A 24,863-nucleotide genomic window follows, 5' to 3' on the forward strand; every position below is an offset into this window, starting at 1 on the left:
ACGTTATACACAAAGTGCACACAATGCACAAACACAACGTTATACACAAAGTGCACACAATGCACAAACACAAGGTTATACACAAAGTGCACACAATGCACAAACACAACGTTATACACAAAGTGCACACAATGCACAAACACAACGTTATACACAAAGTGCACACAATGCACAAACACAACGTTATACACAAAGTGCACACAATGCACAAACACAACGTTATACACAAAGTGCACACAATGCACAAACACAACGTTATACACAAAGTGCACACAATGCACAAACACAACGTTATACACAAAGTGCACACAATGCACAAACACAACGTTATACACAAAGTGCACACTATGCACAAACACAAGGTTATACACAAAGTGCACACAATGCACAAACACAACGTTATACACAAAGTGCACACAATGCACAAACACAACGTTATACACAAAGTGCACACAATGCACAAACACAAGGTTATACACAAAGTGCACACAATGCACCAACACAACGTTATACACAAAGTGCACACAATGCACAAACACAAGGTTATACACAAAGTGCACACAATGCACAAACACAACGTTATACACAAAGTGCACACAATGCACAAACACAACGTTATACACAAAGTGCACACAATGCACAAACACAACGTTATACACAAAGTGCACACAATGCACAAACACAACGTTATACACAAAGTGCACACAATGCACAAACACAACGTTATACACAAAGTGCACACAATGCACAAACACAAGGTTATACACAAAGTGCACACAATGCACAAACACAAGGTTATACACAAAGTGCACACAATGCACAAACACAACGTTATACAGGATCTACACGGCTGTACCTTCTGAGTACACATATAGTAACACAGATCTACACGGCTGTACCTTCTGAGTACACATAGTAACACTGAGATCTACACGGCTGTACCTTCTGAGCACACATATAGTAACACTGAGATCTACACGGCTGTACCTTCTGAGTACACATATAGTAACACTGAGATCTACACGGCTGTACCTTATGAGTACACATATAGTAACACAGATCTACACGGCTGTACCTTCTGAGCACACATATAGTAACACAGAGATCTACACAGCTGTACCTTCTGAGCACACATATAGTAACACAGAGATCTACACGGCTGTACCTTCTGAGTACACATATAGTAAGACTGATCTACACGGCTGTACCTTCTGAGCACACATATAGTAACACAGAGATCTACACGGCTGTACCTTCTGAGTACACATATAGTAACACTGAGATCTACACGGCTGTACCTTCTGAGTACACATATAGTAACACTGAGATCTACACGGCTGTACCTTCTGAGTACACATATAGTAACACAGAGATCTACACGGCTGTACCTTCTGAGTACACATATAGTAACACAGATCTACACGGCTGTACCTTCTGAGTACACATATAGTAACACTGAGATCTACACGGCTGTACCTTCTGAGTACACATAGTAACACTGAGATCTACACGGCTGTACCTTCTGAGCACACATATAGTAACACAGAGATCTACACGGCTGTACCTTCTGAGTACATATAGTAACACAGATTTACACGGCTGTACCTTCTGAGCACACATATAGTAACACAGATCTGCATGGCTGTACCTTCTGAGTACACATATAGTAACACAGATCTACACGGCTGTACCTTCTGAGTACACATATAGTAACACAGATCTACACGGCTGTACCTTCTGAGTACACATATAGTAACACAGATCTACACGGCTGTACCTTCTGAGCACACATATAGTAACACAGATCTACACGGCTGTACCTTCGGAACACACACATAGTAACACAGAGATCTACACGGCTGTACCTTCTGAGCACACATATAGTAACACAGATCTACACGGCTGTACCTTCTGAGTACACATATAGTAACACTGAGATCTACACGGCTGTACCTTCTGAGTACACACATAGTAACATTGACATCTACACAGCTGTACCTTCTGAGCACACATATAGTAACACAGATCTACACGGCTGTACCTTCTGAGCACACATATAGTAACACAGATCTACACGGCTGTACCTTCTGAGTACACATATAGTAACACTGAGATCTACACGGCTGTACCTTCTGAGCCCACATATAGTAACACAGATCTACACGGCTGTACCTTCTGAGTACACATATAGTAACACTGACATCTACACGGTTGTACCTTCTGAGCACACATATAGTAACACAGATCTACACGGCTGTACCTTCTGAGTACACTTATGTAACACAAATCTACACGGCTGTACCTTTTGAGTACACTTATGTAACACAGATCTACACGGCTGTACCTTCTGAGTACACATAGTAACACAGAGATCTACACGGCTGTACCTTCTGAGCACACATATAGTAACACAGATCTACACGGCTGTACCTTCTGAGTACACATATAGTAACACATATCTACACGGCTGTACCTTCTGAGTACACATATAGTAACACAGAGATCTACACGGCTGTACCTTCTGAGTACATATAGTAACACAGATCTACACGGCTGTACCTTCTGAGTACACATATAGTAACACAGAGATCTACACGGCTGTACCTTCTGAGTACATATAGTAACACAGATCTACACGGCTGTACCTTCTGAGTACATATAGTAACACAGATCTACACGGCTGTACCTTCTGAGTACATATAGTAACACAGATCTACACGGCTGTACCTTCTGAGTACATATAGTAACACAGAGATCTACACGGCTGTACCTTCTGAGCACACATATAGTAACACAGATCTACACGGCTGTACCTTCTGAGTACATATAGTAACACTGACATCTACATGGCTGTACCTTCTGAGTACATATAGTAACACAGATCTACACGGCTGTACCTTCTGAGTACACATATAGTAACACTGACATCTACATGGCTGTACCTTCTGAGTACATATAGTAACACAGATCTACACGGCTGTACCTTCTGAGTACATATTGTAACACTGACATCTACATGGCTGTACCTTCTGAGCACACATATAGTAACACAGATCTACACGGCTGTACCTTCTGAGCACACATATAGTAACACAGATCTACACGGCTGTACCTTCTGAGTACACATATAGTAACACTGAGATCTACACGGCTGTACCTTCTGAGCACACATATAGTAACACAGATCTACACGGCTGTACCTTCTGAGCACACATATAGTAACACAGATCTACACGGCTGTACCTTCTGAGTACACTTATGTAACACAAATCTACACGGCTGTACCTTTTGAGTACACTTATGTAACACAGATCTACACGGCTGTACCTTCTGAGTACACATAGTAACACAGAGATCTACACGGCTGTACCTTCTGAGCACACATATAGTAACACAGATCTACACGGCTGTACCTTCTGAGTACACATATAGTAACACAGATCTACACGGCTGTACCTTCTGAGTACACATATAGTAACACAGAGATCTACACGGCTGTACCTTCTGAGTACATATAGTAACACAGATCTACACGGCTGTACCTTCTGAGTACACATATAGTAACACAGAGATCTACACGGCTGTACCTTCTGAGTACATATAGTAACACAGATCTACACGGCTGTACCTTCTGAGTACATATTGTAACACAGATCTACACGGCTGTACCTTCTGAGTACATATAGTAACACAGATCTACACGGCTGTACCTTCTGAGTACATATAGTAACACTGACATCTACATGGCTGTACCTTCTGAGTACATATAGTAACACAGATCTACACGGCTGTACCTTCTGAGCACACATATAGTAACACTGAGATCTACACGGCTGTACCTTCTGAGCACACATATAGTAACACTGAGATCTACACGGCTGTACCTTCTGAAACAGAATGAATTATCATTCCGAAGCTGTTGGTGCCATGTTCTCTGTCGAAAATGATCGAGATGGGGTGAAGATAATTCAGGATTATGGGGGGGGGGGGATCTCTTCCCTTTTTGGGGTGCAGTGATATTTCATTCAGTCATCAACATATGGTAGATGGGAAGTTAATGCGATGCTTTTGTACGGGGTGGGAAGAGACGCACTCCTCCCCCTTACAGAGTGAGAGTCGGACAATAGCTTGCACATTACAGGTGAACACACAGCATCAGCAGCCCCGGCGTGGGGCAGGGATACTGACAGGGCACGGGGGCAGGGCACAGGGGCAGGGCACAGGGGCAGGGCACGGGGGCAGGGATACTGACAGGGCACGGGGGCAGGGCACGGGGGCAGGGCACGGGGGCAGGGCACGGGGGCAGGGCACGGGGGCAGGGCACGGGGGCAGGGCACGGGGGCAGGGCACGGGGGCAGGGCACGGGGGCAGGGATACTGACAGGGCACGGGGGCAGGGCACGGGGGCAGGGCACGGGGGCAGGGCACGGGGGCAGGGCACGGGGGCAGGGCACGGGGCAGGGCACGGGGGCAGGGCACGGGGGCAGGGCACGGGAGCAGGGCACAGGGGCAGGGCACGGGAGCAGGGCACGGGGGCAGGGCACGGGGGCAGGGCACGGGGGCAGGGCACGGGGGCAGGGCACGGGGCAGGGCACGGGGGCAGGGCACGGGGGCAGGGCACGGGGGCAGGGCACGGGGGCAGGGCACGGGGGCAGGGCACGGGGGCAGGGCACGGGGGCAGGGCACGGGGGCAGGGTGTGCCATGCACTAATGTATGAAGGTATATCTTTATATAGCCCCACCCATGTATTCAGCGCTTTACAGCAGTAACACGCGGGACATAATAGGAATAAGCGCTTCATACATAAAAGTAACATTAGGAAGTGAAGAGTTTACAGTCAAAGTGCTAAGTAGGAAGAACTTACAGAGACTGTAGGGCTGAAGTTTAACTCCTTCAATGCCAGCTTTCCATGCATCGCTGGGACTAAATTGGGTTGATATATTTTGGGTTTGAAGTATATCTGCTGTTTTTACAGAACTATTTTAGGATTGTCAGTGTCCTGCACCCCCCCCCCCCCTGTCCTCTATGTATGCTCCTTCTGCTCGGCTCCTGCTGTACCTCCCCCTGCTCTGTTTGCCCCTTCTGCTCTGCTTCTGCACCTCACCCCCCACTCTCTGTATGTCCCTTCTGCACCTCATCAACCCCTGCTCTGTTTGTCCCTTCTTCTCAGTTCTTACACCTCTCTCCCTCTCTGCATGCCCCTTCTGCTCTGGACCTCTCCCCCTCTCTGCATGCCCCTTCTGCTCTGCTTCTGCACCTCTCCCCCTCTCTCTGACAGTATGTCCCTTCTGCACCTCCCCTCTCCCCTCGGTATGCCCCTTCTGCTCTGCTCTGCTCTGCTCCTGCACCCCCGTCTGTATGCCCCTTTCGCTTCTCCCCCCCCCAATCTGTATGCCCCCTCTGCTCCCCCCATCTGCTCCGCACCTCTCTCCCTCTTTCTGTATGCCCCTTCTGCTCTTCTCCCCCCCCCCCCTGTCCTTATGCCCCTTTTGCTCCTGATGCCCTCAGTTGTGTATGTGTTAGGGAATCTTTCTCATGTGGCTGCAACACAAATTCCTGTCTCGCTGACAGGGTTAAGGAGGATTACCCCACTAATAATACAGTACTTATTAAGCGGGGTTCTAGGACAGCGGTGCGCAAAGTGGGGGCGAACTCCCCAGGGGGGCGGTGGATATTTTTTGGGGGGGCGCGCTCTTCCCCGTGGCATTGAAATTAAATGCTGGGGGATCACACGAGGCCTCGGCAACTCACTTACCGGGATTCTGGAGATTTGCTGTGACCGTCGCCATGGCAACGCGGCGTCATCAGGCAGAGTGACGTCACACGCCCGTCTCCATGGCAACGTCGTCACTTGACCCCGCGGCGTCATTTGACACCGCCAAACAAGTGGAGGGGGGCGCGAGACTGACGAGGAGCAGACAGGGGGGCGCAGCTAAAAAAGTTTGCGCTCCCCTGTAGGAGACACAATTAGCACTAAGTGTTAGTCTGGGGGTTCTCATGCCCAGAAATCACCTCGCATTTGTATTGATATCAACAGTGCAGGTAACTGCTGGCCACAAACATAAGAAAAATTGCTGAACACAAGAGCTTACAATCTAATAAACAGTGGGGGCTAAACAGCAAGCAGCAGTGTCTCCGGTTTCCTAAATCTCTGGACCTCTGCCAGAAGCCTTTAAATTGATCACACAATAACGCTTAATGTAACTATATATTTGTAACCATGTATTTGTCAGCATAACTCTATTTCCCGAAGATACGTGTGAACGAGCGGTAACTCTCAATGTATTACTTCCTGGTAACACATTTTATAACTATAAAATACACAACGAGTTACAATTCTGCGCACACAACTTCTCATGCTGTATCTGTTTAAATTACAATGATCCCCGCAGTGTAAATATATCTATATCTATCTCCTTACAGTTCTGGTGGAGTTTATGCCACTTACCACTGTCTCAGATTGGATATATCCAATATCTTCAATTGCCTTGATATTGATAATGTGGATGCCTTTCTCGTCTGTTGCTGTTTCGTGGTACTTTTCATTTTTCTTCATCGTTTCATCCACGTCTCCGGACAGAAGAGAGGCCGTCAAGCTTCGGCAAGCTGCAGTGTGCAGGTCTGGAATAAAGATGAACACATCATCCAGCTGAGGCTATGAGCTGAGGCTGTTTCTCCCACGCCTTCAAAACCTGCTCTCCCAAGCTCTGCCTCTCCTCCTAACTTGTTCCTTGTGCTGCAGTGTGTGCCAGATCCGGTCCCCTGATATTTATTTGTCACAGCGCTCTGCAGACCAAAGCGCTAATTAAATCGCAGACTTTGTTTACTTAAAGACTTTTCACACAAAAGACAATGCAAACCAAAGCCAAGATCCACTTTTTACACCGTTTCATATTGGGATTATTATCTGCACCTGGTGTTAACAGATTTACTTTGGTAAAACATGTGGTGGAAATGTCCCCGGTGCCCCTTTTTTTGTGTCGTTGTTCTGAATAGATGATGCTGTCTGTGCTTTACAATGTTACATTTAAACAAAGCATGCCCACCAGCTGTACCTAGTTAGCGGGTACATGCCCACCAGCTGTACCTAGTTAGCGGGTACATGCCCACCAGCTGTACCTAGTTAGCGGGTACATGCCCACCAGCTGTGCCTAGTTAGCGGGTACATGCCCCCCAGCTGTACCTAGTTAGCGGGTACATGCCCACCAGCTGTACCTAGTTAGCGGGTACATGCCCACCAGCTGTGCCTAGTTAGCGGGTACATGCCCTCCAGCTGTGTCTAGTTAGGGGGTACATGCCCTCCAGCTGTACCTAGTTAGCGGGTACATGCCCTCTAGCTGTGCCTAGTTAGCGGGTACATGCCCTCCAGCTGTGCCTAGTTAGGGGGTACATGCCCTCCAGCTGTGCCTAGTTAGGGGGTACATGCCCTCCAGCTGTGTCTAGTTAGCGGGTACATGCCCTCCAGCATTATCTAGTTAGCGGGTACATGCCCTCCAGCTGTGCCTAGTTAGGGGGTACATGCCCTCCAGCTGTACCTAGTTAGCGGGTACATGCCCTCTAGCTGTGCCTAGTTAGGGGGTACATGCCCTCCAGCTGTGCCTAGTTAGGGGGTACATGCCCTCCAGCTGTGCCTAGTTAGCGGGTACATGCCCTCCAGCTGTACCTAGTTAGCGGGTACATGCCCTCCAGCTGTGCCTAGTTAGCGGGTACATGCCCTCCAGCTGTGCCTAGTTAGCGGGTACATGCCCTCCAGCTGTGCCTAGTTAGGGGGTACATGCCCTCCAGCTGTGCCTAGTTAGTGCGTACATGCCCTCCAGCTGTGCCTAGTTAGTGGGTACATGCCCTCCAGCTGTACCTAGTTAGCGGGTACATGCCCTCCAGCTGTGCCTAGTTAGCGGGTACATGCCCTCCAGCTGTGTCTAGTTAGCGGGTACATGCCCTCCAGCTGTACCTAGTTAGCGGGTACATGCCCTCCAGCTGTACCTAGTTAGCGGGTACATGCCCTCCAGCTGTGCCTAGTTAGCGGGTACATGCCCTCCAGCTGTGCCTAGTTAGCGGGTACATGCCCTCCAGCTGTGCCTAGTTAGCGGGTACATGCCCTCCAGCTGTACCTAGTTAGCGGGTACATGCCCTCCAGCTGTGCCTAGTTAGCGGGTACATGCCCTCCAGCTGTGCCTAGTTAGTGGGTACATGCCCTCCAGCTGTGCCTAGTTAGCGGGTACATGCCTTCCAGCTGTACCTAGTTAGCGGGTACATGCCCTCCAGCTGTGCCTAGTTAGCGGGTACATGCCTTCCAGCTGTACCTAGTTAGCGGGTACATGCCTTCCAGCTGTACCTAGTTAGCGGGTACATGCCCTCCAGCTGTGCCTAGTTAGCGGGTACATGCCTTCCAGCTGTGCCTAGTTAGCGGGTACATGCCCTCCAGCTGTACCTAGTTAGCGGGTACATGCTCTCCAGCTGTACCTAGTTAGGGGGTACATGCCCTCCAGCTGTGCCTAGTTAGTGGGTACATGCCCTCCAGCTGTACCTAGTTAGCGGGTACATGCCCTCCAGCTGTGCCTAGTTAGCGGGTACATGCCTTCCAGCTGTACCTAGTTAGCGGGTACATGCCCTCCAGCTGTGCCTAGTTAGCGGGTACATGCCTTCCAGCTGTACCTAGTTAGCGGGTACATGCCTTCCAGCTGTACCTAGTTAGCGGGTACATGCCCTCCAGCTGTACCTAGTTAGCGGGTACATGCCCTCCAGCTGTACCTAGTTAGCGGGTACATGCCCTCCAGCTGTACCTAGTTAGCGGGTACATGCCCTCCAGCTGTGCCTAGTTAGCGGGTACATGCCCTCCAGCTGTGCCTAGTTAGCGGGTACATGCCCTCCAGCTGTGCCTAGTTAGCGGGTACATGCCCTCCAGCTGTACCTAGTTAGCGGGTACATGCCCTCCAGCTGTGCCTAGTTAGCGGGTACATGCCTTCCAGCTGTACCTAGTTAGCGGGTACATGCCCTCCAGCTGTACCTAGTTAGCGGGTACATGCCCTCCAGCTGTACCTAGTTAGCGGGTACATGCCTTCCAGCTGTACCTAGTTAGCGGGTACATGCCCTCCAGCTGTGCCTAGTTAGCGGGTACATGCCTTCCAGCTGTACCTAGTTAGCGGGTACATGCCCTCCAGCTGTACCTAGTTAGCGGGTACATGCCCTCCAGCTGTGCCTAGTTAGCGGGTACATGCCTTCCAGCTGTACCTAGTTAGCGGGTACATGCCCTCCAGCTGTACCTAGTTAGCGGGTACATGCCCTCCAGCTGTACCTAGTTAGCGGGTACATGCCTTCCAGCTGTACCTAGTTAGCGGGTACATGCCCTCCAGCTGTACCTAGTTAGCGGGTACATGCCCTCCAGCTGTGTCTAGTTAGCGGGTACATGCCCTCCAACTGTGCCTAGTTAGCGGGTACATGCCCTCCAGCTGTACCTAGTTAGCGGGTACATGCCTTCCAGCTGTACCTAGTTAGCGGGTACATGCCCTCCAGCTGTGCCTAGTTAGCGGGTACATGCCCTCCAGCTGTGTCTAGTTAGCGGGTACATGCCCTCCAGCTGTGCCTAGTTAGCGGGTACATGCCCTCCAGCTGTACCTAGTTAGCGGGTACATGCCCTCCAGCTGTACCTAGTTAGCGGGTACATGCCCACCAGCTGTGCCTAGTTAGCGGGTACATGCCCTCCAGCTGTACCTAGTTAGGGGGTACATGCCCTCCAGCTGTACCTAGTTAGCGGGTACATGCCCTCCAGCTGTACCTAGTTAGCGGGTACATGCCCTCCAGCTGTGCCTAGTTAGCGGGTACATGCCCTCCAGCTGTACCTAGTTAGGGGGTACATGCCCTCCAGCTGTACCTAGTTAGCGGGTACATGCCCTCCAGCTGTGCCTAGTTAGGGGGTACATGCCCTCCAGCTGTACCTAGTTAGTGGGTACATGCCCTCCAGCTGTGTCTAGTTAGCGGGTACATGCCTTCCAGCATTATCTAGTTAGCGGGTACATGCCCTCCAGCTGTGCCTAGTTAGCGGGTACATGCCCTCCAGCTGTGTCTAGTTAGCGGGTACATGCCCTCCAGCTGTGTCTAGTTAGCGGGTACATGCCCTCCAGCTGTGTCTAGTTAGCGGGTACATGCCCTCCAGCTGTACCTAGTTAGCGGGTACATGCCCTCCAGCTGTGCCTAGTTAGCGGGTACATGCCCTCCAGCTGTACCTAGTTAGCGGGTACATGCCCTCAAGCTGTGCCTAGTTAGCGGGTACATGCCCTCCAGCTGTGCCTAGTTAGCGGGTACATGCCCTCCAGCTGTGCCTAGTTAGCGGGTACATGCCCTCCAGCTGTACCTAGTTAGCGGGTACATGCCCTCCAGCTGTGTCTAGTTAGCGGGTACATGCCTTCCAGCATTATCTAGTTAGCGGGTACATGCCCTCCAGCTGTGTCTAGTTAGCGGGTACATGCCCTCAAGCTGTGCCTAGTTAGCGGGTACATGCCCTCCAGCTGTACCTAGTTAGCGGGTACATGCCTTCCAGCTGTACCTAGTTAGCGGGTACATGCCCTCCAGCTGTACCTAGTTAGCGGGTACATGCCTTCCAGCTGTACCTAGTTAGCGGGTACATGCCTTCCAGCTGTGTCTAGTTAGCGGGTACATGCCTTCCAGCTGTGTCTAGTTAGCGGGTACATGCCCTCCAGCTGTACCTAGTTAGCGGGTACATGCCTTCCAGCTGTGTCTAGTTAGCGGGTACATGCCCTCCAGCTGTGCCTAGTTAGCGGGTACATGCCCTCCAGCTGTGTCTAGTTAGCGGGTACATGCCCTCCAGCTGTACCTAGTTAGCGGGTACATGCCTTCCAGCTGTACCTAGTTAGCGGGTACATGCCCTCCAGCTGTACCTAGTTAGCGGGTACATGCCTTCCAGCTGTACCTAGTTAGCGGGTACATGCCCTCCAGCTGTGCCTAGTTAGCGGGTACATGCCCTCCAGCTGTACCTAGTTAGCGGGTACATGCCTTCCAGCTGTGTCTAGTTAGCGGGTACATGCCCTCCAGCTGTGCCTAGTTAGCGGGTACATGCCCTCCAGCTGTGTCTAGTTAGCGGGTACATGCCCTCCAGCTGTACCTAGTTAGCGGGTACATGCCTTCCAGCTGTACCTAGTTAGCGGGTACATGCCCTCCAGCTGTACCTAGTTAGCGGGTACATGCCTTCCAGCTGTACCTAGTTAGCGGGTACATGCCCTCCAGCTGTGCCTAGTTAGCGGGTACATGCCCTCCAGCTGTACCTAGTTAGCGGGTACATGCCCTCCAGCTGTGCCTAGTTAGCGGGTACATGCCCTCCAGCTGTGCCTAGTTAGCGGGTACATGCCCTCCAGCTGTGTCTAGTTAGCGGGTACATGCCCTCCAGCTGTGTCTAGTTAGCGGGTACATGCCCTCCAGCTGTACCTAGTTAGCGGGTACATGCCTTCCAGCTGTACCTAGTTAGCGGGTACATGCCTTCCAGCTGTACCTAGTTAGCGGGTACATGCCCTCCAGCTGTACCTAGTTAGCGGTTACATGCCCTCCAGCTGTGTCTAGTTAGCGGGTACATGCCCTCCAGCTGTACATAGTTAGCGGGTACATGCCCTCCAGCTGTGCCTAGTTAGCGGGTACATGCCCTCCAGCTGTGCCTAGTTAGCGGGTACATGCCCTCCAGCTGTGCCTAGTTAGCGGGTACATGCCCTCCAGCTGTGCCTAGTTAGCGGGTACATGCCCTCCAGCTGTGCCTAGTTAGCGGGTACATGCCCTCCAGCTGTACCTAGTTAGCGGGTACATGCCCTCCAGCTGTGCCTAGTTAGCGGGTACATGCCCTCCAGCTGTACCTAGTTAGCGGGTACATGCCCTCCAGCTGTGCCTAGTTAGCGGGTACATGCCTTCCAGCTGTACCTAGTTAGCGGGTACATGCCTTCCAGCTGTACCTAGTTAGCGGGTACATGCCTTCCAGCTGTACCTAGTTAGCGGGTACATGACCTCCAGCTGTGTCTAGTTAGCGGGTACATGCCCTCCAGCTGTGCCTAGTTAGCGGGTACATGCCTTCCAGCTGTGTCTAGTTAGCGGGTACATGCCCTCCAGCTGTACCTAGTTAGCGGGTACATGCCCTCCAGCTGTGCCTAGTTAGCGGGTACATGCCCTCCAGCTGTACCTAGTTAGCGGGTACATGCCCTCCAGCTGTACCTAGTTAGCGGGTACATGCCCTCCAGCTGTACCTAGTTAGCGGGTACATGCCTTCCAGCTGTACCTAGTTAGCGGGTACATGCCTTCCAGCTGTGTCTAGTTAGCGGGTACATGCCTTCCAGCTGTGCCTAGTTAGCGGGTACATGCCTTCCAGCTGTACCTAGTTAGCGGGTACATGCCCTCCAGCTGTGCCTAGTTAGCGGGTACATGCCCTCCAGCTGTGTCTAGTTAGCGGGTACATGCCCTCCAGCTGTGTCTAGTTAGCGGGTACATGCCCTCCAGCTGTACCTAGTTAGCGGGTACATGCCCTCCAGCTGTGTCTAGTTAGCGGGTACATGCCCTCCAGCTGTGCCTAGTTAGCGGGTACATGCCCTCCAACTGTACCTAGTTAGCGGGTACATGCCCTCCAACTGTACCTAGTTAGCGGGTACATGCCCTCCAGCTGTGCCTAGTTAGCGGGTACATGCCCTCCAGCTGTACCTAGTTAGCGGGTACATGCCCTCCAGCTGTGCCTAGTTAGCGGGTACATGCCCTCCAGCTGTGCCTAGTTAGCGGGTACATGCCCTCCAACTGTACCTAGTTAGCGGGTACATGCCTTCCAGCTGTACCTAGTTAGCGGGTACATGCCCTCCAACTGTACCTAGTTAGCGGGTACATGCCCTCCAACTGTACCTAGTTAGCGGGTACATGCCCTCCAACTGTACCTAGTTAGCGGGTACATGCCCTCCAGCTGTGCCTAGTTTGTGGGTACATGCCCTCCAGCTGTGCCTAGTTAGTGGGTACATGCCCTCCAGCTGTACCTAGTTAGCGGGTACATGCCCTCCAGCTGTGCCTAGTTAGCGGGCACATGCCCTCCAGCTGTACCTAGTTAGCAGGTACATGCCCTCCAGCTGTGCCTAGTTAGCGGGTACATGCCCTCCAGCTGTACCTAGTTAGCGGGTACATGCCCTCCAGCTGTGCCTAGTTAGCGGGTACATGCCCTCCAGCTGTACCTAGTTAGCGGGTACATGCCCTCCAGCTGTGCCTAGTTAGGGGGTACATGCCCTCCAGCTGTGCCTAGTTAGCGGGTACATGCCCTCCAGCTGTGCCTAGTTAGCGGGTACATGCCCTCCAGCTGTACCTAGTTAGCGGGTACATGCCTTCCAGCTGTGCCTAGTTAGCGGGTACATGCCCTCCAGCTGTGCCTAGTTAGCGGGTACATGCCCCCCAGCTGTGTCTAGTTAGCGGGTACATGCCCTCCAGCTGTGCCTAGTTAGCGGGTACATGCCCTCCAGCTGTGTCTAGTTAGCGGGTACATGCCCTCCAGCTGTACCTAGTTAGCGGGTACATGCCCTCCAGCTGTGTCTAGTTAGCGGGTACATGCCCTCCAGCTGTGTCTAGTTAGCGGGTACATGCCCTCCAGCTGTGCCTAGTTAGCGGGTACATGCCCTCCAGCTGTACCTAGTTAGCGGGTACATGCCCTCCAGCTGTGCCTAGTTAGCAGGTACATGCCCTCCAGCTGTGCCTAGTTAGCGGGTACATGCCCTCCAGCTGTGCCTAGTTAGCGGGTACATGCCCTCCAGCTGTGCCTAGTTAGCAGGTACATGCCCTCCAACTGTACCTAGTTAGCGGGTACATGCCCTCCAACTGTACCTAGTTAGCGGGTACATGCCCTCCAGCTGTGCCTAGTTAGCGGGTACATGCCCTCCAACTGTACCTAGTTAGCGGGTACATGCCCTCCAACTGTACCTAGTTAGCGGGTACATGCCCTCCAACTGTACCTAGTTAGCGGGTACATGCCCTCCAGCTGTGCCTAGTTAGTGGGTACATGCCCTCCAGCTGTGCCTAGTTAGTGGGTACATGCCCTCCAGCTGTGCCTAGTTAGTGGGTACATGCCCTCCAACTGTACCTAGTTAGCGGGTACATGCCCTCCAACTGTACCTAGTTAGCGGGTACATGCCCTCCAACTGTACCTAGTTAGCGGGTACATGCCCTCCAACTGTACCTAGTTAGCGGGTACATGCCCTCCAGCTGTGCCTAGTTAGTGGGTACATGCCCTCCAGCTGTGCCTAGTTAGTGGGTACATGCCCTCCAGCTGTGCCTAGTTAGGGGGTACATGCCCTCCAGCTGTACCTAGTTAGCAGGTACATGCCCTCCAGCTGTGCCTAGTTAGCGGGTACATGCCCCCCAGCTGTGTCTAGTTAGCGGGTACATGCCCTCCAGCTGTGCCTAGTTAGCGGATACATGCCCTCCAGCTGTGTCTAGTTAGCGGGTACATGCCCTCCAGCTGTACCTAGTTAGCGGGTACATGCCCTCCAGCTGTGTCTAGTTAGCGGGTACATGCCCTCCAGCTGTGCCTAGTTAGCGGGTACATGCCCTCCAGCTGTGTCTAGTTAGCGGGTACATGCCCTCCAGCTGTGCCTAGTTAGCGGGTACATGCCCTCCAGCTGTGCCTAGTTAGCGGGTACATGCCCTCCAGCTGTGTCTAGTTAGCGGGTACATGACCTCCAGCTGTGCCTAGTTAGCGGGTACATGCCCTCCAGCTGTGCCTAGTTAGCGGGTACATGCCCTCCAGCTGTGTCTAGTTAGGGGGTACATGCCCTCCAGCTGTGCCTAGTTAGCGGGTACATGCCCTCCAGCTGTGCCTAGTTAGCAGGTACATGCCCTCCAGCTGTGCCTAGTTAGCGGGTACATGCCCTCCAGCTGTGTCTAGTTAGCGGGTACATGCCCTCCAGCTGTGTCTAGTTAGCGGGTACATGCCCTCCAGCTGTGCCTAGTTAGCGGGTACATGCCCTCCAGCTGTGCCTAGTTAGCGGGTACATGCCCTCCAGCTGTGTCTAGTTAGCGGGTACATGCCCTCCAGCTGTGCCTAGTTAGCGGGTACATGCCCTCCAGCTGTGCCTAGTTAGCGGGTACATGCCCTCCAGCTGTGTCTAGTTAGCGGGTACATGCCCTCCAGCTGTGCCTAGTTAGCGGGTACATGCCCTCCAGCTGTGTCTAGTTAGGGGGTTCATGCCCTCCAGCTGTACCTAGTTAGCGGGTATATGCCCTCTAGCTGTGCCTAGTTAGGGGGTACATGCCCTCCAGCTGTGCCTAGTTAGCGGGTACATGCCCTCCAGCTGTACCTAGTTAGCGGGTACATGCCCTCCAGCTGTGCCTAGTTAGCGGGTACATGCCCTCCAGCTGTGCCTAGTTAGCGGGTACATGCCCTCCAGCTGTGCCTAGTTAGCGGGTACATGCCCTCCAGCTGTACCTAGTTAGCGGGTACATGCCCTCCAGCTGTACCTAGTTAGCGGGTACATGCCCTCCAGCTGTACCTAGTTAGCGGGTACATGCCCTCCAGCTGTGCCTAGTTAGCGGGTACATGCCCTCCAGCTGTGTCTAGTTAGCGGGTACATGCCCTCCAGCTGTACCTAGTTAGCGGGTACATGCCCTCCAGCTGTACCTAGTTAGCGGGTACATGCCCTCCAGCTGTGCCTAGTTAGCGGGTACATGCCCTCCAGCTGTACCTAGTTAGCGGGTACATGCCCTCCAGCTATGCCTAGTTAGCGGGTACATGCCCTCCAGCTGTGCCTAGTTAGGGGGTACATGCCCTCCAGCTGTGCCTAGTTAGCGGGTACATGCCCACCAGCTGTACCTAGTTAGCGGGTACATGCCCACCAGCTGTGTCTAGTTAGCGGGTACATGCCCTCCAGCTGTGCCTAGTTAGCGGGTACATGCCCTCCAGCTGTACCTAGTTAGCGAGTACATGCCCTCCAGCTGTACCTAGTTAGCGGGTACATGCCCTCCAGCTGTACCTAGTTAGCGGGTACATGCCCTCCAGCTGTACCTAGTTAGCGGGTACATGCCCTCCAGCTGTACCTAGTTAGCGGGTACATGCCCTCCAGCTGTACCTAGTTAGCGGGTACATGCCCTCAAGCTGTGTCTAGTTAGGGGGTACATGCCCTCCAGCTGTACCTAGTTAGCGGGTACATGCCCTCAAGCTGTGTCTAGTTAGGGGGTACATGCCCTCCAGCTGTGTCTAGTTAGCGGGTACATGCCCTCCAGCTGTACTTAGTTAGGGGGTACATGCCCTCCAGCTGTGCCTAGTTAGGGGGTACATGCCCTCCAGCTGTGCCTAGTTAGGGGGTACATGCCCTCCAGCTGTGTCTAGTTAGAGGGTACATGCCCTCCAGCTGTGCCTAGTTAGGGGGTACATGCCCTCCAGCTGTGTCTAGTTAGCGGGTACATGCCTTCCAGCTGTGTCTAGTTAGCGGGTACATGCCCTCCAGCTGTGTCTAGTTAGGGGGTACATGCCCTCCAGCTGTGTCTAGTTAGCGGTACATGCCTTCCAGCTGTGCCTAGTTAGCGGGTACATGCCCTCTAGCTGTACCTAGTTAGCGGGTACATGCCCTCCAGCTGTGCCTAGTTAGCGGGTACATGCCCTCTAGCTGTACCTAGTTAGCGGGTACATGCCCTCCAGCTGTACCTAGTTAGCGGGTACATGCCCTCCAGCTGTGCCTAGTTAGCGGGTACATGCCCTCTAGCTGTACTTAGTTAGCAGGTACATGCCCTCTAGCTGTGCCTAGTTAGCGGGTACATGCCCCCCAGCTGTGTCTAGTTAGGGGGTACATGCCTTCCAGCTGTGCCTAGTTAGCGGGTACATGCCTTCCAGCTGTGCCTAGTTAGCGGGTACATGCCCTCCAGCTGTACCTAGTTAGCGGGTACATGCCTTCCAGCTGTGCCTAGTTAGCGGGTACATGCCCTCCAGCTGTGCCTAGTTAGCGGGTACATGCCCTCCAGCTGTGCCTAGTTAGCGGGTACATGCCCTCCAGCTGTGTCTAGTTAGCGGGTACATGCCCTCCAGCTGTGCCTAGTTAGCGGGTACATGCCCTCTAGCTGTGCCTAGTTAGCGGGTACATGCCCTCCAGCTGTGCCTAGTTAGCGGGTACATGCCCTCCAGCTGTACCTAGTTAGCGGGTACATGCCCTCCAGCTGTGCCTAGTTAGCAGGTACATGCCCTCCAGCTGTGCCTAGTTAGCGGGTACATGCCCTCCAGCTGTGCCTAGTTAGCGGGTACATGCCCTCCAGCTGTGCCTAGTTAGCAGGTACATGCCCTCCAACTGTACCTAGTTAGCGGGTACATGCCCTCCAACTGTACCTAGTTAGCGGGTACATGCCCTCCAGCTGTGCCTAGTTAGCGGGTACATGCCCTCCAACTGTACCTAGTTAGCGGGTACATGCCCTCCAACTGTACCTAGTTAGCGGGTACATGCCCTCCAACTGTACCTAGTTAGCGGGTACATGCCCTCCAGCTGTGCCTAGTTAGTGGGTACATGCCCTCCAGCTGTGCCTAGTTAGTGGGTACATGCCCTCCAGCTGTGCCTAGTTAGCGGGTACATGCCCTCCAACTGTACCTAGTTAGCGGGTACATGCCCTCCAACTGTACCTAGTTAGCGGGTACATGCCCTCCAACTGTACCTAGTTAGCGGGTACATGCCCTCCAACTGTACCTAGTTAGCGGGTACATGCCCTCCAGCTGTGCCTAGTTAGTGGGTACATGCCCTCCAGCTGTGCCTAGTTAGTGGGTACATGCCCTCCAGCTGTGCCTAGTTAGGGGGTACATGCCCTCCAGCTGTACCTAGTTAGCAGGTACATGCCCTCCAGCTGTGCCTAGTTAGCGGGTACATGCCCCCCAGCTGTGTCTAGTTAGCGGGTACATGCCCTCCAGCTGTGCCTAGTTAGCGGATACATGCCCTCCAGCTGTGTCTAGTTAGCGGGTACATGCCCTCCAGCTGTACCTAGTTAGCGGGTACATGCCCTCCAGCTGTGTCTAGTTAGCGGGTACATGCCCTCCAGCTGTGCCTAGTTAGCGGGTACATGCCCTCCAGCTGTGTCTAGTTAGCGGGTACATGCCCTCCAGCTGTGCCTAGTTAGCGGGTACATGCCCTCCAGCTGTGCCTAGTTAGCGGGTACATGCCCTCCAGCTGTGTCTAGTTAGCGGGTACATGACCTCCAGCTGTGCCTAGTTAGCGGGTACATGCCCTCCAGCTGTGCCTAGTTAGCGGGTACATGCCCTCCAGCTGTGTCTAGTTAGGGGGTACATGCCCTCCAGCTGTGCCTAGTTAGCGGGTACATGCCCTCCAGCTGTGCCTAGTTAGCAGGTACATGCCCTCCAGCTGTGCCTAGTTAGCGGGTACATGCCCTCCAGCTGTGTCTAGTTAGCGGGTACATGCCCTCCAGCTGTGTCTAGTTAGCGGGTACATGCCCTCCAGCTGTGCCTAGTTAGCGGGTACATGCCCTCCAGCTGTGCCTAGTTAGCGGGTACATGCCCTCCAGCTGTGTCTAGTTAGCGGGTACATGCCCTCCAGCTGTGCCTAGTTAGCGGGTACATGCCCTCCAGCTGTGCCTAGTTAGCGGGTACATGCCCTCCAGCTGTGTCTAGTTAGCGGGTACATGCCCTCCAGCTGTGCCTAGTTAGCGGGTACATGCCCTCCAGCTGTGTCTAGTTAGGGGGTACATGCCCTCCAGCTGTACCTAGTTAGCGGGTATATGCCCTCTAGCTGTGCCTAGTTAGGGGGTACATGCCCTCCAGCTGTGCCTAGTTAGCGGGTACATGCCCTCCAGCTGTACCTAGTTAGCGGGTACATGCCCTCCAGCTGTGCCTAGTTAGCGGGTACATGCCCTCCAGCTGTGCCTAGTTAGCGGGTACATGCCCTCCAGCTGTGCCTAGTTAGCGGGTACATGCCCTCCAGCTGTACCTAGTTAGCGGGTACATGCCCTCCAGCTGTACCTAGTTAGCGGGTACATGCCCTCCAGCTGTACCTAGTTAGCGGGTACATGCCCTCCAGCTGTGCCTAGTTAGCGGGTACATGCCCTCCAGCTGTGTCTAGTTAGCGGGTACATGCCCTCCAGCTGTACCTAGTTAGCGGGTACATGCCCTCCAGCTGTACCTAGTTAGCGGGTACATGCCCTCCAGCTGTGCCTAGTTAGCGGGTACATGCCCTCCAGCTGTACCTAGTTAGCGGGTACATGCCCTCCAGCTATGCCTAGTTAGCGGGTACATGCCCTCCAGCTGTGCCTAGTTAGGGGGTACATGCCCTCCAGCTGTGCCTAGTTAGCGGGTACATGCCCACCAGCTGTACCTAGTTAGCGGGTACATGCCCACCAGCTGTGTCTAGTTAGCGGGTACATGCCCTCCAGCTGTGCCTAGTTAGCGGGTACATGCCCTCCAGCTGTACCTAGTTAGCGAGTACATGCCCTCCAGCTGTACCTAGTTAGCGGGTACATGCCCTCCAGCTGTACCTAGTTAGCGGGTACATGCCCTCCAGCTGTACCTAGTTAGCGGGTACATGCCCTCCAGCTGTACCTAGTTAGCGGGTACATGCCCTCCAGCTGTACCTAGTTAGCGGGTACATGCCCTCAAGCTGTGTCTAGTTAGGGGGTACATGCCCTCCAGCTGTACCTAGTTAGCGGGTACATGCCCTCAAGCTGTGTCTAGTTAGGGGGTACATGCCCTCCAGCTGTGTCTAGTTAGCGGGTACATGCCCTCCAGCTGTACCTAGTTAGGGGGTACATGCCCTCCAGCTGTGCCTAGTTAGGGGGTACATGCCCTCCAGCTGTGCCTAGTTAGGGGGTACATGCCCTCCAGCTGTGTCTAGTTAGCGGGTACATGCCTTCCAGCTGTGTCTAGTTAGCGGGTACATGCCCTCCAGCTGTGTCTAGTTAGGGGGTACATGCCCTCCAGCTGTGTCTAGTTAGCGGTACATGCCTTCCAGCTGTGCCTAGTTAGCGGGTACATGCCCTCTAGCTGTACCTAGTTAGCGGGTACATGCCCTCCAGCTGTGCCTAGTTAGCGGGTACATGCCCTCTAGCTGTACCTAGTTAGCGGGTACATGCCCTCCAGCTGTACCTAGTTAGCGGGTACATGCCCTCCAGCTGTGCCTAGTTAGCGGGTACATGCCCTCTAGCTGTACCTAGTTAGCGGGTACATGCCCTCTAGCTGTGCCTAGTTAGCGGGTACATGCCCCCCAGCTGTGTCTAGTTAGCGGGTACATGCCCTCTAGCTGTACCTAGTTAGCGGGTACATGCCCTCCAGCTGTGTCTAGTTAGCGGGTACATGCCCTCCAGCTGTGCCTAGTTAGCGGGTACATGCCCTCTAGCTGTACCTAGTTAGCGGGTACATGCCCTCTAGCTGTGCCTAGTTAGCGGGTACATGCCCCCCAGCTGTGTCTAGTTAGGGGGTACATGCCTTCCAGCTGTGCCTAGTTAGCGGGTACATGCCTTCCAGCTGTGCCTAGTTAGCGGGTACATGCCCTCCAGCTGTACCTAGTTAGCGGGTACATGCCTTCCAGCTGTGCCTAGTTAGCGGGTACATGCCCTCCAGCTGTGCCTAGTTAGCGGGTACATGCCCTCCAGCTGTGCCTAGTTAGCGGGTACATGCCCTCCAGCTGTGTCTAGTTAGCGGGTACATGCCCTCCAGCTGTGCCTAGTTAGCGGGTACATGCCCTCTAGCTGTGCCTAGTTAGCGGGTACATGCCCTCTAGCTGTGCCTAGTTAGCGGGTACATGCCCTCCAGCTGTACCTAGTTAGCGGGTACATGCCCTCTAGCTGTGCCTAGTTAGCGGGTACATGCCCTCCAGCTGTACCTAGTTAGCGGGTTTTCCCGGAGACCATTTTTTTTTTGTCGCGAGGCGGCCAGGTCACGCGAGCGGTTCAGCCAATGAGGGCGAACAAGCCTCGTGACGTCACGACCCGCCTCCCCGTCGCTGTGGATTTCAGGCCACAGATGGCGCGCGTGTAGAGCCATGCGCTCCCTCGCACGCACTCGCCCACCATATCTGAGTCCTTACAGAAGAGCGGCTGAAAGGGTAACATTGTAACAGAGACGCAGTGCAGCAGAGATGCAGATTGTGATGAGGAGTCCGGAGAGGCTGAAGCACAGCTCAGAGTATAGTAGTGACGGTGGGAATAGCTGCGATCGTACACACTGCAGACACAACTATCGGGGGAGAAAAAGGACCATCACAAACTTCCTACTGAGTGAAACCGTGAAGCCCATAAATGTACACGACCCAGAGAACCGCTCCGATGTTCTGGTGAACGGCAGGTGGGATCCGGTGGGGACTTGAGGATAATGATGTGGGTGTCATTAAGCAGCATCCCCCATAATAACGGGAACACTTAATGACCTCATGTCCCGTATGGTTCAGCGTAGTGATACTCCTATACATACATTAACCCCTTCAGTACTGTCACAGGCTCGTCCAGTAAGGGAAATGGTCAGCCCTCCCAGTTACAGGCACACCGGCCTTGTCACCCTTTTTCTGCCTGCGCTGAAATGTTCCCGTCGCCTGTGTCAAGGTTTAATAACCTAAGGTTCTTGGGTATTTAGTCATCATAACAAGCGAGCGTGAATATTCAGTGAGCACTGTACAAACAGACATGCCCTGCAGCACTGTGGCTGCTGTGAGTTTCTGCTGCCCTGCGCTGCTTCCCAGGGCTGTGAAAGGCTGGGTTACTGTCTCACTAGAGCGTGTTTTTAAAGCAGCAAAACGTGAAATCTTATGGGGTTTTTTGTTGTTGTTTGTTTTTCTTTTTTTAAATAAATGAGTTCTGTAGTATTAGATAATAAAAAATTAATGACTGTTTTAAATTTTTGATTCAACTCTTTGTAACCCCCCTTTTAAGTGGTTACTAGAGGGTTAGAGTGTATCGGATCCCACCCTGTGTTGCCATGGGATCATGACGTCACAGAGAGTATATAGAGAAGGGGAAGGTTCCAAAAGGTTAGGTTCCCGGGGGCACTAGAGGAGGGGAGCCTCGGGGAGAAGAGATAAAGATGTTCCTAAACTAATAATCCAGACCAAGTCCCTATTATTTTGTTGTGTTGAAGATGGGGACAGTGCCCCTGAGTTAGGATCCCAGATAAAAATAGATGTTGTTTTACGGATCTTAAAGATAGGGAAACGGCACGCAACCGGGGGCCTCAGGAATGGGGGCTCCCGGGTGTCGGCGGATCGACTCTAACCACAGGTCCGCATTCATATTCCTCATCAGCCGTATGGAAGTGGCAGTTCCCAAACAGGCAAACGGTCTTGTGACCAATCGTAAGGGATCCCCCTATTTTTCCCATAAGGACCCAGGTAACTCGGGGTTAATACAAGAAATGGTACTGAAGTAATAAGCGGGACCGGTCCGACATCAGCTAGGAACTGAGTGTAGTGTTGTGTGGGAACTAATGGAAGCAACAGAAATCCTGTATGTTTGTTCAAAAGAAGTACAACATTTAGTGCCATCGCCCAGCCGCCTGAAGCCAGCACCCTGACTCCCGGTAATCCATGCCGAGTAGCCAAACATTGATCAACGATGTAAGCTCCCTGGGAGCCGGGCGGGGAAAGTTGCATCTTAATCCCATTTGTAATGAGTTTGAAACCATCCTTTGATTTCTCCAGTACAGCAGGTTTTAGCACACCTCCCAAGCAGTGCAAGAGCTTTGCAACACTTTCCTGTTTGGGATCATTTGCTGCCAATGTTCCCAGCAGTTTGAGCTGTAAACTGTAACAATAGATAATGTAATATCCGGATACATTATAGCTGCTGAGTTACAGTGACTGAAGAATTGATTGAAACTGAGGGAGAAGGGAGAAGGAGCGGCTCAGTGAGTAAAGACACTGACTGGCACTGAGTGTGATGCAGGGGAACCTGGGAGAAGGAGCGGCTCAGTGAGTAAAGACACTGACTGGCACTGAGTGTGAAGCAGGGGAACCTAGGAGAAGGAGCGGCTCAGTGAGTAAAGACACTGACTGGCACTGAGTGTGAAGCAGGGGAACCTGGGAGAAGGAGCGTCTCAGTGAGTAAAGACACTGACTGGCACTGAGTGTGAAGCAGGGGAACCTGGGAGAAGGAGCGGCTCAGTGAGTAAAGACACTGACTGGCACTGAGTGTGAAGCAGGGGAACCTGGGAGAAGGAGCGGCTAAGTGAGTAACGACACTGACTGGCACTGAGTGTGAAGCAGGGGAACCTGGGAGAAGGAGCAGCTCAGTGAGTGAAGACACTGACTGGCACTGAGTGTGAAGCAGGGGAACCTGGGAGAAGGAGCGGCTCAGTGAGTAAAGACACTGACTGGCGCTGAGTGTGAAGCAGGGGAACCTGGGAGAAGGAGCGGCTCAGTGAGTAAAGACACTGACTGGCATTGAGTGTGAAGCAGGGGAACCTGGGAGAAGGAGCGGCTCACTGAGTAAAGACACTGACTGGCACTGAGTGTGAAGCAGGGGAGCCTGGGAGAAGGAGCGGCTCAGTGAGTACAGACACTGACTGGCACTGAGTGTGAAGCAGGGGAGCCTGGGAGAGGGAGCGGCTAAGTGAGTAACGACACTGACTGGCACTGAGTGTGAAGCAGGGGAACCTGGGAGAAGGAGCAGCTCAGTGAGTGAAGACACTGACTGGCACTGAGTGTGAAGCAGGGGAACCTGGGAGAAGGAGCGGCTCAGTGAGTAAAGACACTGACTGGCACTGAGTGTGAAGCAGGGGAACCTGGGAGAAGGAGCGGCTCAGTGAGTAAAGACACTGACTGGCATTGAGTGTGAAGCAGAGGAACCTGGGAGAAGGAGCGGCTCAGTGAGTAAAGACACTGACTGGCACTGAGTGTGAAGCAGGGGAGCCTGGGAGAAGGAGCGGCTCAGTGAGTAAAGACACTGACTGGCACTGAGTGTGAAGCAGGGGAACCTGGGAGAAGGAGCGGCTCAGTGAGTAAAGACACTGACTGGCACTGAGTGTGAAGCAGGGGAACCTGGGAGAAGGAGCGGCTCAGTGAGTAAAGACACTGACTGGCACTGAGTGTGAAGCAGGGGAACCTGGGAGAAGGAGCGGCTCAGTGAGTAAAGACACTGACTGGCACTGAGTGTGAAGCAGGGGAACCTGGGAGAAGGAGCGTCTCAGTGAGTAAAGACACTGACTGGCACTGAGTGTGAAGCAGGGGAACCTGGGAGAAGGAGCGGCTCAGTGAGTAAAGACACTGACTGGCACTGAGTGTGAAGCAGGGGAACCTGGGAGAAGGAGCGGCTCAGTGAGTACAGACACTGACTGGCACTGAGTGTGAAGCAGGTGAACCTGGGAGAAGGAGTGGCTCAGTGAGTAAAGACACTGACTGGCACTGAGTTCAAAGCAGGGGAACCTGGGAGAAGGAGCGGCTTAGTGAGTAAAGACACTGACTGGCACTGAGTGTAAAGCAGGGGAGCCTGGGAGAAGGAGCGGCTTAGTGAGTAAAGACACTGACTGGCACTGAGTGTAAAGCAGGGGAACCTGGTTCAATTCCCGGTGTTGGCTCGTTGTGACCTTGGGCAAGTCACTTTATCTCCCTGTGCCTCAGGCACCAAAAACATAGATTGTAAGCTCCGCGGGTCAGGGACCTGTGCCTGCAAAATGTCTCTGTATAGCGTTACATAAAACTAGCAGCGCTAAACAGGAACATGCTATTATTAAACTGTAAGGCAGCCATTATGTTAGGCACACAATCAGGATTGTTACAGATTTATAACAGGAGTACCCAACGACAGCGTAGGTAAGAATTTGCAATTATACAATGTCACACGCCTTACATGTACAAATATGTTTTTGTTTTTTTAAAGGGGGAAAGCAGCAGGGCTGCTTTAAAGACGCCGTTCCATTCCCCCCTGAGGCAATTTGCGACTTCATT

At 53.0% G+C, this 24,863-nt stretch overlaps 1 protein-coding gene across 4 annotated transcripts in view; it reads right to left on the bottom strand.

Annotated features, from left to right (window-relative positions):
- The window catches only part of ANO1 (anoctamin 1), a 168,043-nt gene that overhangs the window by 103,422 nt on the left and 39,758 nt on the right, over nt 1–24,863 (bottom strand). For all 4 annotated transcript variants that reach the window (XM_075567625.1, XM_075567624.1, XM_075567627.1 and 1 more), the window contains exon 2: nt 6,449–6,621. In XM_075567625.1, the coding sequence (XP_075423740.1) occupies nt 6,449–6,621 (173 nt within the window). The remainder of the gene's footprint in view (nt 1–6,448; nt 6,622–24,863) is intronic.

The sequence above is a fragment of the Ascaphus truei genome, chromosome 12, assembly GCF_040206685.1.
Source record: "Ascaphus truei isolate aAscTru1 chromosome 12, aAscTru1.hap1, whole genome shotgun sequence".
NCBI classification, from domain to species: Eukaryota; Metazoa; Chordata; class Amphibia; order Anura; family Ascaphidae; genus Ascaphus; species Ascaphus truei.